General features: G+C 38.8%; 1 protein-coding gene across 15 annotated transcripts in view; it reads left to right on the top strand.

Moving 5' to 3' along the window:
- The window catches only part of LTBP1 (latent transforming growth factor beta binding protein 1), a 450,758-nt gene that overhangs the window by 303,118 nt on the left and 134,799 nt on the right, over window positions 1-12,841 (top strand). For 8 of the 15 annotated variants that reach the window (XM_515398.8, XM_063789991.1, XM_054678340.2 and 5 more), the window contains 5 exons: window positions 1,628-1,795; window positions 5,161-5,388; window positions 7,468-7,490; window positions 10,608-10,707; window positions 11,177-11,275. In XM_515398.8, the coding sequence (XP_515398.4) occupies window positions 1,628-1,795; window positions 5,161-5,388; window positions 7,468-7,490; window positions 10,608-10,707; window positions 11,177-11,275 (618 nt within the window). The remainder of the gene's footprint in view (window positions 1-1,627; window positions 1,796-5,160; window positions 5,389-7,467; window positions 7,491-10,607; window positions 10,708-11,176; window positions 11,276-12,841) is intronic. The other 7 variants (XM_009442275.5, XM_009442276.5, XM_063789992.1 and 4 more) reach the window with 1 other exon arrangement.

The following is a 12,841-nucleotide window of genomic DNA, read 5'->3' as shown; positions in this document are numbered from 1 at the left end:
TTGGCCCACTTGGACCCACTAACACCAATGCCAGTGTACGCTGCCCTCGGGCCCAAAGACAAACACACTTGGCCTACCTCTGCTACTACTGGGGCTGAGGACTGGCCCACCTGGTAGCCTCATCCTCGGCCAAATTTTGCACAGAATCTACTAACAACTGCCTCCTAAGGCACTGAAGAATCAGAGACACCACTGATGCTATTTACAACTGAAGAAATCTTATGGAGACTATACTACTGCATGTGGCCAGAATCAAAGCCAAAGTGCCCCACCCAAACAGCACCACAGATAACATCTTCAGGAAGTCCTCCCCTAAAAGAGATGCTAGAGGAGGCTGGGTGTGGTGGCTCACGCCTGTAATCCCAGCACTTTGGGAGGCCGAGGCGTGCGGATCACGAGGTCAGGAGATCGAGAACATCCTGGCTAACACGGTGAAACCCTGTCTCTACTAAAAATACAAAGAACAAAATTAGCCGGGTGTGGTAGCGGGTGCCTGTAGTCCCAGCTACTCAGGAGGCTGAGGCGGGAGAATGGCGTGAACCCGGGAGGTGGAGCTCGCAGTGAGCTGAGATCGTGCCACTGCACTCCGGCCTCGGCAACAGAGTGAGACTCAGTCTCAAAAAAAAAAAAAAAAAAAAGATGCTAGAGGAATTGGGTAAGGGAAAGGCAAGTCAGAAAACCTCATTTGTATGGTGATATGATAGAGAAGAGCTTTGGTTGGGTTTGGGGAATGGGCGGCGGGGGGACACCAAACTTATTCAGCACCTTTGACCTGACCTGGACCTGGTTCTGTAGAATACACTCCATCCATATTTGCATTAGAACATGAACTTCTTGAAGGCAGGGCTGTGTTTTGCTGATTTTCATATTTGCCGTGTGTGCCTAGCAGAGTATTTAGCTGTTAGGTTGATGAACTCTTATCTACTAAACGTATAGCAGAAGATGAGGATTAAAGTTTAGGTATTGGATGGCTATAGCCTTGTATACTTTTGCAGAGTTTTCCGAGGAGCTGAGCACATCATCTCTTCCTTCTCTGGTGTACTGTATGGCTAGAACAGGGGCCTTGTGTGGCACTCGAAATCAGAAACCACTTTCTGCCTCCCATTCATGTTCACTGGCGTAGGGTGAGACCTGATGGGCCCTGCAAGCTCTTACTTCCCTGGGATGAGAAGAGCAGAGGCTGGCTTGCAGCATTAGCCATGTTCCTCATTCTCCAAAGTGCCTGATTATTCACTAAATGCTGCCCTAGAGTTATCTCTACTGTGGTTAAATATAGAAAACTAGGTAGTGATTTTGGCAGTAGGTGACTAGGTTTATTTGGAAAGATGGGTTTTTATTGAAATGTTTCTTTTCATTATGCACACATACCTAATTGCATGCTTGCTAAAATGGAAGAAGAGACCAGAGAGGGACAGGGACAATCACTGTCACGACTTTTGGTGCCCTGACTCTAAAACTCATATGGTAAACTGATTTTTCTTCAAGAAAGGTGATGCTCTAAATCTAGACAGATTTATCCTGAAGTATGGTTTTTAATTCATACCTTAGGGTTCATTTTACTATCATTTGGAAAGCCAGTGTAGTTTTGGTTTCTCATGTAATGTCGGGCTTTATCTCTCTGCTTCAGCTGATTCCCCTGTGATCTCGGAAGAGAAAGGGCCCTGTTACCGACTTGTCAGTTCTGGAAGACAGTGTATGCACCCTCTGTCTGTTCACCTCACCAAGCAGCTCTGCTGTTGTAGTGTGGGCAAGGCCTGGGGCCCACACTGTGAGAAATGTCCCCTTCCAGGCACAGGTAAGACATGCCCAGCTGTATGCGCACATAGATTCCCAGCCACATGAGTACACGGGACAACTTTGGCACCTTGGGTCATTTGTGGTTTCTGACTTTAATTTTTAATAATACATTGTAAATATTTAATCACCTTTGTAGAAACTGTACACATACAATGTTGAATCAATGGGAAAAAATTATGTGCAAAGAGATTTTCCCATTTCTGTGTGATATCAGACTTCCTTTTGAATATTAAGAAAAGCCATTATATTTTATCTTCAATTTCCAGGACTCTGAGTCTGATATTTAAGTGTAGAGAGACCAGAAGGCTCTGCTGGGCCATGTGCTTTCCTAATGATTGGCTGCTCATCAATTCACAGTAACTAGACTTTGTGCAAGTTGACTCATTTACTCATTTATTGAGTATCGTGCTTAATTTCTTTAATTGGAAATGGAGGAAATTATATTCATGATTGAATTTACGCTATGAAGATTAATAACTTAAGGACAGAACTTGCCAAAACTCCTGAAAACTTCTGTGGGAGTTGAGTATTAAGAAGTAGATTATTCTTTATCCTTCAATTTGGTACATAATTGCCTTATGCCCTGAGAAGGCAAATTTATCTCTTTAAATACGTTCTACCAATGAACCACCAACTTCTCAAGCAGGATCAAGTAGAGTTAAGTGGAAGAGAAAGAAATGTAACCTGAAAGCATTAGACCTGATATTAACAAGGAATGGCTTCAATGTCACTTACTTGGGGTGGACATTAAATAGTCTACTCAATTGCATGTTTGATAAGATGCTTTCTACCTAGGAAAGTGTCTTAACTCTCACAGGGCCATGTAGTGTCTTAAAGCTGTAACTTACACCATAGCAGACAAGATTTAAATATAAGTATCATGACTCACCTTTGTTCATGGTTAGAACCAGAAAGAACTGTGTTAAGGCAAAGGATAATACAACATTGATGGTAGGTTGGTAGACTAGATAATTTTAGGCCTCCAAAAGATCCTAGTACCCCCTTGTGCTCTTGCTCTTGTGCCATCTGATGCACTTTTTTTTTTTTTTTTTTTTGAGATGGAGTCTCGCTTTGTTGCCCAGGCTGGAGTGCAGTTGTGTGATCTTGGCTCACTGCAAGCTCCGCCTCCCAGGTTCACACCATTCTCCTGCCTCAGCCTCCCAAGTAGCTGGGACTACAGGCACCCACCACCACGCCTGGCTAATTTTCTTTTTGTATTTTTAGTAGAGACGGAGTTTGACTGTGTTACTTGATCTCCTGACCTCGTGGTCTGCCGGCCTCAGCCTCCCAAAGTGCTGGGATTACAGGGATGGATCCACTCATTATTAAAAATTAATAATCAAGTAATCTTTATAATTTATAGACACGTTTCTCTTGAAGTTCAGTTTTTAAAGCTTTCAGTTTGTGAATTTATTATGCATATTATTTTGTGTCCGTGTAATGTGTTTGTAATTTTTTTAAATTTTTTAAATGTTTAGCTTTTAAGTTCAGGGGTACAAGTGGAAGCTCAATTTTGATAGCTTTATAATCCTTACATGAAGCATAAATTGAGATGGTGACTGGAACTCAGGGATACTCCTCTCTAGTACTATCAATAAATTTGAAAATAATATTCAAGATAAAATTTTTGCACTTAAGTTTTGGTTATATGGTGATTTTCACTAAAAATATTTAGTTCGTTAATTCTTTAAACTTGGTTTTTAAAGTCATGTTTTCTTCTGGAAACATGTTTCCAAGTAAAAATTGTTTTTCCTAGTTAAACATAAGAATGAGGTTCTACCATTTAGTGTGTGATCCTTAGAAAAACAGTATTTTAGCATACTATAAGCAGTATTTTTAGAGTTTCCTTTTTCTTGAGAACTAATTTTAGGTCCCAGACATTCAATAGAAGATCTCTTGTTCAGTGAAAGTGAGAAATGACTTATTTTATATTCAATTTTAAAAGTAGAAATAAAAAAGTTAACCATAAGCTCCTTGGTGTCTACATTTGGTAATTTGCCTCCAACACCAACACCAAAGGGATTAGGTGGATTTTTCCTCTGAAGGCCACACACTGCCTTACCCCTCTTCTCCCCCTTGCCTTTCCCCTTCACTATTCATGGGGATTATGCCGTGGAGGTTAGCAAATCACATGTGCTGAGTCTACTTTTTTTTTTTTTTAAAGAATACAAAACCACTTTTTTTCTGGCAATGATAGTGATTCCAGGGCACAGAATATCTCCTTGGCCTCTGGGTAATTAAATGAGCTGGTCACGGCCAGGCTTTTGCCCAGTTGTTGTTCCTTTACTTGAAAATAGCTGCATCTTGATTTGGCATTTCCCTTCTTTCTTGATTTCTACCTGTCATCTCCAGCATGTCTCACTCTCTAGACTCCTCCTCACTATCCCGAGATTCTCCCCTTCAGAAACACTTCCCCTTTTCCGTCCTCCGTAATCTACATCCTCTTAACCAGCTGATACATGGCATTTTGGTGGAGCCCTTTGTGTTCTTCAACTGGAAGCAAACTGTGAGGATTTCAGCATCTCATTTCCCTGAATAGTGATTTTTTTTTAACCTTATGGCTCTTCATCTAACTTAGACAAATGTCACTGAGTTCTTTGTTAATAACTAAGGAAATTACATCAAAGCGGGAAAAAAAGCCTGATTTTTGCTGATAACACATATACATGCAACATGAGATATATAATACATATAGTGTCTTCTATATATAAAATATCTCCTAATATATAACCTAATATGATATATAGTATTTTCTAATTGGTTGCTGATATATATGGGATGGAGGGCTAACTACATATATATATATATATATATATATATATATATATATATATATATATATATATATATATATAAAGAGTTACCCTCTGTATCCATGGTTATGCATCAGTGGATTCAACCCAATTGGTTGGTTGAATCTGTGGATGCAGAACTGGATATGGAGGGCTGATCATACTATGCAATTTTATGTAAGGGTCTTGAGCATTGCAGATTTTGGTATCCGCAGGGGGTATCCTAGAACTAATCCCTCATGGATACTGAGGGATGACTATGTAAATAATATGATATATAAAATATATGCTAAGTATATGCTATATATAATATGTATATTCTGATTTGGTAGGATAAGGAATTAACAGATGGAAAAATGTTTAGTAAAAAAAAAGTTGGATTTTTTTCTTTAAATATGCAAGTTTATCAGAAATTCGAGCAATTTGCTTACATTTTGCACCTGTTTTTGAAGTTTTAAAATGTAACTATATTAGTGATGATTTATTAAGAGCTATTCATCATGATATTTTCCTCTGTATAAGTTTGCACTGTTAGATTTTTAAAAGGAATATTTTCCCATCCCAAATCTAGCTGCTTTTAAGGAAATCTGTCCTGGTGGAATGGGTTATACGGTTTCTGGCGTTCATAGACGCAGGCCAATCCATCACCATATAGGTAAAGGACCTGTATTTGTCAAGCCAAAGAACACTCAACCTGTTGCTAAAAGTACTCATCCTCCACCTCTCCCAGCCAAGGAAGAGCCAGTGGAGGCCCTGACCTTCTCCCGGGAACACGGGCCAGGAGTGGCGGAGCCAGAAGGTGAGAGCGGTAATGGATCATGAACTCTAGACATCTATCTGTGTGTCTTTGCTTTGATTTCCCTGTTTATAACCCTCTCGAACAGAGTTTCTCCGCCTAAGCACTATTGGCATTTTAGAGTGGAGAATTATTTGATTGAGGGCTGCCCTGTGTATTGTAAAATGTTTAGCCACTGCTATAGAATAATATGTACCTAGTAGATAACAATATTCCATGCTAATTTTAGAATGCTGTCCTGATGTTTGGGGGCTGCTTTATCTTGGCGTTTATATCTGGAGAGTGATTTAGATCCTTCAGGGAATAGCCCTAATTTCATTTCTTGTCTAGAAGGCCATTTAACAACTATTTATTTCTGAAGTGGAATCCACAGACTTTCAAAAATTAAAGCATTAAGGTCTAATGGGCAGTCAAGGATAATGGAGGATGAAATGAAGGAAGCTAAGAGATTGTCAGTTGAAGAGATCTGGTGATCACCTAGTGTGGTTCTTCCATTTACCCTCTGAGAAACCTGAGACCTAGAGAGGGGACATGACTTGCCAGATGTCATATAGAGAACATGTAATGGGACCTGTGACCACGGAGCACCTTTTCCCAAGGAAATAGTTTAATGCTTATACTTGAGAGGGAGTCTAGAGACAATGGACTATGACTCTCTCTCTGGCATTCAGGACGTGGGGTCATCCCTACCTCTTGATATAAACCCAGCAATATCTGATACTTCACATATCTTGCTTACAAAAATGTTCACCTCAGAAGGAACAAACCTTTTGGATTTGTATGGAATAGACGTATTTTCTCTAATAAAGCTCCTGTTGGCTTTTCACAGTTGATTCTTAGGTCAGAATTCAGGGGGCCATTTTTGGGTGCTGTTGAGGAGATAGAGTGCCCAGGCTAGTGTTGTGCTGGGAGTTTGCCATAGCCGCCTTCTTGGTGAGGCAGGCTTTTTTTCTGAGCTCTGAACGTTTGTGTGTTCTGGCCTATTTGATTCTATGCTTTCACTCACTGCATTTCTTCCTTGGTGAGGCAGAACAGGCAAAACCTCAGCTGGAATCAACAGTATTAATCAGTTTGCCCCTGGACACTTAGTATCATGACCAGATGTTTGCAACTGTTCATTGTTTGCACAGGCAGGAGGAAATGGGCCGTAGTTCCAGATTTTGCCTCAAGACCTTCTTCGTGGTAGGTTAGGCAGAATAGAAGGTTATTGACTTTCTCCAACCCCAAGAATATTGCAGCAATGATTTTACTTTGTCTGGTACCCTGATTGCTTTCAGGATTTAATGCTCCTGCCCAACCTGTAAACTAATGCTTTTACAGGAGACATTGATTGACTTATGAGAAAAATCCTGGTGAATGTTGATCCAGGGCTTTAGAACTAATATGAAGGACTGATTAATGAAAAGCAAGTCTTTAAAATAAAATACAAAGGCATCACCAACACCCTCACAATAACGTTTATGATTGTGTAATGTATAATTTGTTCAGTATATTGATGCTAATCTCTAATTGGCTCTTCCTGGCTTGTGAGATTCTTTTTCGTAATTTAGTTAGCATATCTTTTTGAAAATATTCACGGGGCTTCATTAAAGATTGGAATACATCAAGAATGCAGCACATGCTGTCATGTCTCTTACTGAAATAAGTGACATTCTTTTTTAACACTTGACACCAGAAAGCATTTCAAACATTATATACCATAAGGATAAACCTTTAACCAATTAATGAAAATGTTTGTTTTCTAACATATGGAAAGTTCCACATAACTGAGATAAGGCATAAAATGTTGTACCAGAAAGTATTGCCTTCTTCTTTTAATTTTAATTTTGAAAGAGTTTGAAAGACTTGTTCACATCTTCTCCATGTGCTCCAGTAGTTGAGGAGTAACAGCACTGAGAGTTCTCTGTTAGTCATGTGTAAAATTCCCTAAAATGGCAGATGATCCTAATTCTGCATTTGCTTTAGTCTGATTCTTAATCCTTTGGCAGAGATAATGGACTTCTATTGTTTTTTAAGAATTGAAATATAATAGACTGAATTGTCTTAAATCGTACTAATACCCTTTTTCTTTTCTGGTTTTAGTGGCAACTGCACCCCCTGAAAAGGTAATTTATTCATTGCTTGCAAGTCTTTTTTTTTTCAACCCTCAAAGTGATTTTCTATTAGAATATGTATGGATTTTTTAGACTTAAATATAGTAACATCTCTATTATGCATCATTTGGTTTGAGTTAATATAGCATTCAGTTATTCAGAAAAAATTTATTGAGCCATTGTTATAGATCGGGACTCTTCTCAGTGTTAGGAAAACAATAGAGAACAAATAGGACAAAAATCTCTGGTTTCATGAAGCTTCAATTCTCGTGAGAAGAAAATGGGAAACTAATGGGAATCAAGGGCATAAATAGAATTCAATGTCACCTGATGGCCTGGACCATCTGTGAAAGAAAGGCTGTGACATGCTTAGATAATCTTGTATTCTTAGAGCACATATATAGTTAGTGAAGTACTTCTTAATTCAACTAAAATTTAACATGCATGTTTGAATTGAGTTTGAGTAAGAACAGAACTTACACTTAAAAGTTACAATCAAATACCAGAATGTTGCTTTTTGAAAAGTCAGTCTATTAGCTTTTGGGCATAGATGGGGGCTATGAATTGTGAGACATTTTAGTAGGAAATGTAAACATTTACTGGATCTAAGTCCTATTTATGTAATATTGTTCCTTCTCTGAATCCAGCTTTCTTTCTTTAATAAAAACATCCATTTTCATTAAATGAATGAACTTTATGTCAGAGAACTACTATGATATATTGCTAGACTAAATTATCGTTGCATTTTGAAATGGGATCTCAATGCATGTAACAGGCTTTAATTTTCTTTTTATCTCCTTCTGCGTAATAATTACATGAAAATTAGGTAATTATTAAATATTTATACATTTATGTACCATTCTTTAAGCTGACAAGAATGCATTATTAGAATTTAGATGAGGCAATACATACATGAATTATTTTAAATAGTATTCTAAATCTTTATCTTATAATTATGGGATAGAGTAACATATATGTCATAACATAAGTGCTGAAATAAGAAAAAGAGACTTACAATTTTGGAGTGATAGCACTCGTCCAGAAAGAGATTATAGTATTTTGAGACCAAAAAAAGTATAACAGATATGCATACTTTGTGTGTACTTTTGAAGCTCTTAGCATCTCTGAAGATCAGTCACAGCGAGTAGTTTGCAATTTTGTTGATTTTGAATTTAGTCCTGGTTGATGTATGGAAGTAATTATTTAGCTTGTAGGTGGGCCAGCCAGCAGCCTGGCGGCCTCATCACGACTCAGTTCTTCTGTCTTTATGATTGAATTTAATAACTCTCATTAAAAATCTAAAAGAAACCCCCCAAATTTTCTTGTATACTTTTACTGCATTTTATTTGGGGAGGAGATAGTACGAAAAATGCAATCATAGCCTTTGTTGTCTTGGGACTTAAAAAAGTCTCATGATGTTCTGTGATTGATGAAGAAAAGAGAGGATACCCAGAGATGTGCAAAGGTGTGGTAGAGGGGACAGCAAGGGTCATGAAAGACTTGGTCAGAAACCGAATTAGGGACTGCTTTGGAAGGCTTAGAGTACCAAACTGCCATTGTAATCAGTGGGGAAATACCCTGCTTCTCGACTGGACCCTATTTGTTAAACGTAGAAGTGGTGTAGATTAGGAAGTCTGCTGCCTCACGGTGATGGGGGAAATTCTGTAAACTGCAGTAGTGGATTAACACCTGATCCTGGTCTGTTCCTTGTTGGCATTGGCCATGGCTGCAGGGAATGGGGTGCAATTGAGACTGGTTGAGGTCATCTCTAGTAAGTAATAGAAAGCTAGTTTTAAGAAGACAGAGGAAATGTGGGAAAAACTATTAAGTGCTCAGTATTTGTAGGAGCTGAATTTTGGTAGGTCTACTCAAGTTAAGAAGAAAGAGGAAGCCAGTTAGATTATTACAATAAACTGAAAATGAGAGTGAGTCCGGCCTAGGGTGGTGGGATCTATGGATATGAAAAAGGGTGAACAACTGTAAGAAAAAAGTGTCAATGGACGGGGCTTGCAATGAAAAATGAAAGAGGGAGGACTAAAAGGTGACTTTAAACCTGGATGGGACAGATTAATGACTGTGGCACTGGCAGAAATGAAGTTGGAATGAGAGCCTGGATGGTTTTGGAAGGGTAGGCTGGAGGTATCTGTGGGATATCTAAATGGACTTACCCTGTAAGCATTTGTGCTTGCAAAGTTGGATTTATGATGAGATATCCAGGCAGACTATCTTAGAAAAAGCAGAAAAGAGGTGATACTTGAAGCCAGGAGAAGAGGATAAGAGGTTAACAGAGGCCAGAGGAGTAAGCTTTCTGGAAGAGGACAGAACCAAGTAACTCGATGAGTACTTGAATGTAGTGATATGAGCTCCCTGGTCCCATCTGGTGTGAGTGAAGTCACAGATCCTTAACTAGGCTAATTGTTCAGTCTGCCTGAGCCCTGCACAGTTGTAAATGGAAGCTGAGCCATGGATGATGGACTGCTTCTTTGCTTGAGGTCCAGGGGACAAGCATGGGCACCAAAATGTGTGATGAAGCCCCAAATCCTTCTCCAAGCCAGCACATTTCTGTTGCTCTGCCTGGCTACCACTGTTCAGAGAGCTGGAGTTGTAAAGTTATCAGACGTGAGGTTAAAGAAGGCCATAGTAACTGACTGGTTTAAAATATTTTAACTTACCATGTGTTCTTTGTTATGGCACATCTGCTATATCCATTATTTAATCTGCAAACTGTGGCTGGTCATCTTAGTGGGGCAGAGCCACATGTGAATGAGGCAATAGTCCTCGTTGGGGGTTAGTTTTGCCCTGTTGCAGACCAAATATGGACCCCTGGGCCAAGACATTTACTTACAAGATCAGACTTTGGGCCTCAGGGAAATGGCTGAAGATATGTGCGTGGATTAGCACCACTGGGAAAAATTTAGGGCTTCCCATAGTAGCACCACATCAAAGGTTCTTTTTTTTTTTTTTTTTTTGTAATTTCACACAATTATACATGTAAGGTCCTATGATATTTCTTTGCCTTTCTAAGAATATAATTAATTACATAAAAATAGTAATATGTGGGAAACTAAAAATAATTTCCACTTTCAATTCTTTTTTTTTCTTATTCTCTTTTAAAATACAACCATCCAGGAAATACCTTCATTGGATCAAGAGAAAACCAAACTTGAGCCTGGTCAACCCCAGCTGTCTCCAGGCATTTCCACTATTCATCTGCGTCCACAGTTTCCAGGTAGCCTGTGTTGATCTGTGCTGTTTGTCAGAGTATTCTGAATAAAAATGTAAGACGGGAAATTTTTGTCTTTGACTTTGTGTAGTAAATTACTAGACTTCATAACTGAAGTTCAGTGTTAAGTATAGTAATATACTTATATAATGTTAGCATAATTACAGCATTGTAAGGATTGTAGTGGGAAAGATAGGGTTTTTTTTACTGTTTTCTGTGATCAGGAGTAGTATACACTATTCAGACATTATTGAAGGTTATCATTTGATGAACCATCATTTTTCTTGGCTTCCGCATCACTCTCAGATATTCTTGCTAAAGGTTGAACCCAGAGCCTTGGGACATAGAACAGTTCTTTATATCTGACAAATGCTGTGATATATTGCTAGACTAAATTATGCTTGCATTTTGAAATGGGATCTCAATGCACATAACAGGCTTTAATTTTCTTTTTATCCTCTACTTCCTCATATAGTAGTGATTGAAAAAACATCACCTCCTGTGCCTGTTGAAGTAGCTCCTGAAGCTTCTAAGTCTAGTGCCAGCCAAGTGATTGCTCCTACTCAAGTGACAGGTTGGTGCAGTATTTTTACATTACATATCACATGGAGGAGACGTGGGGCTGAGCTTCATTTTAAATGTAGTATCCATTATATAAGCTTGCTCATGGCAGGGTTAGCCATACTAGCAAATATTTGGAAATCATCTAAATACAGTTAAAAAGGAGGAGTATGTGGAAATAAATTATAGTATATATGAAACAGAATATCACATAGTATTAAAATAATGTTTGAAAAGAGTAGTTAATATCATGAGGAAATATGGCATAATCTTTGTTAATAAATACAGAATACAGGCTGGGTGCGATGGCTCATGCCTATAATCCCAGCACTTTGGGAGGCCAAGGCAGGCAGATCACAAGGTCAAGAGATCGAGACCATCCTGGCCAACATGGCGAAACCCCGTCTCTACTAAAAATACAAAAAATTAGCCAGGTGTGGTGGTGCGCACCTGTAGTCCCAGCTACTTGGGAGGCTGAGGCAGGGGAATCGCTTGAACCCAGGAGGCGGAGATCACAGTGAGCCAAGATCACACCACTGCACTCCAGCCTGGTGACAGAGCGAGACTCTGTCTAAAAAAAGAAAAAAAAAAAAAAAGGACTGGGTGCGGTGGTTCATGCCTGTAATCCCAGCACTTTAGGAGGTCGAGGTGGGCAGATCACTAGGTCAGGAGATTGAGACCATCCTGGCTAACACGGTGAAACCCCATCTCTACTAAAAATATAAAAAAATTAGCTGGGCGTGGTGGCAGGCATCTGTAGTCCCAGCTACTTAGAAGGCTGAGGCAGGAGAATGGCATGAACTCAGGAGGCAGAGCTTGCAGTGAGCTAAGATTGCGCCACTGCACTCCAGCCTGGGGGACAGAGCGAGACTCCGTCTCAAAAAAAAAAAAAAAAAAAAAAAAAAAAGAATACAATGTAATGATTACCATTTTACTTTTAAAATTTCTACAAACACAGAAAAAGAAAGAAAATGCATCAGTGTTCTGTTCTCACCAGTTAATACAGGATCATAGATAATTATGTTCTTTAATATATTTTTATTTTCAAAGTTCTGTATAATAAACATATTATTTTAATCATGAGTGAAATAGTATAAAATGTTTTATATTCTGAAACAAATGCAAAATTCTAAATGCCCATATCCTTAATGTGTATGGAGCTCTTATAAATCAATAGGAAAAATACTAACAATAGAGAAATGGAAAAATAATATAATCAGATAATTTGTAGGAAAAAACAATACCAAGAAGCATATAACAGAAAATTTCGACTTTCCTGGTAATCAAAGAAAGGCAAACTAACCTAGGATAATACCTTATTCCTATCAAATTAGTATGTAAAACCCAATCAAATTTTTTTATTAGGGTGAGATTGAGACTCTCTCACATTGCTGAAGGGAGTATGTGTTGGGGTTCTCCAGAGAGACAGAACCAACAGGATATATCCAGATATGTAGAAAGAGCTTTATTGTGAGGGATTGGCTCACACCATTCTGAAGGCTGAGAAATTCCAGGCCAAGGAAAGCTGGTGTTATAGTTCCAGTGCAAACCCAAAGGCCTGAGAAGCAGGGGAGTTGAT

The sequence above is a fragment of the Pan troglodytes genome, chromosome 12, assembly GCF_028858775.2.
Source record: "Pan troglodytes isolate AG18354 chromosome 12, NHGRI_mPanTro3-v2.0_pri, whole genome shotgun sequence".
Classification (NCBI taxonomy): Eukaryota; Metazoa; Chordata; class Mammalia; order Primates; family Hominidae; genus Pan; species Pan troglodytes.
Note: the sequence above shows the minus strand (reverse complement) of the source record. Positions and strands in the feature narration are given on the sequence as shown.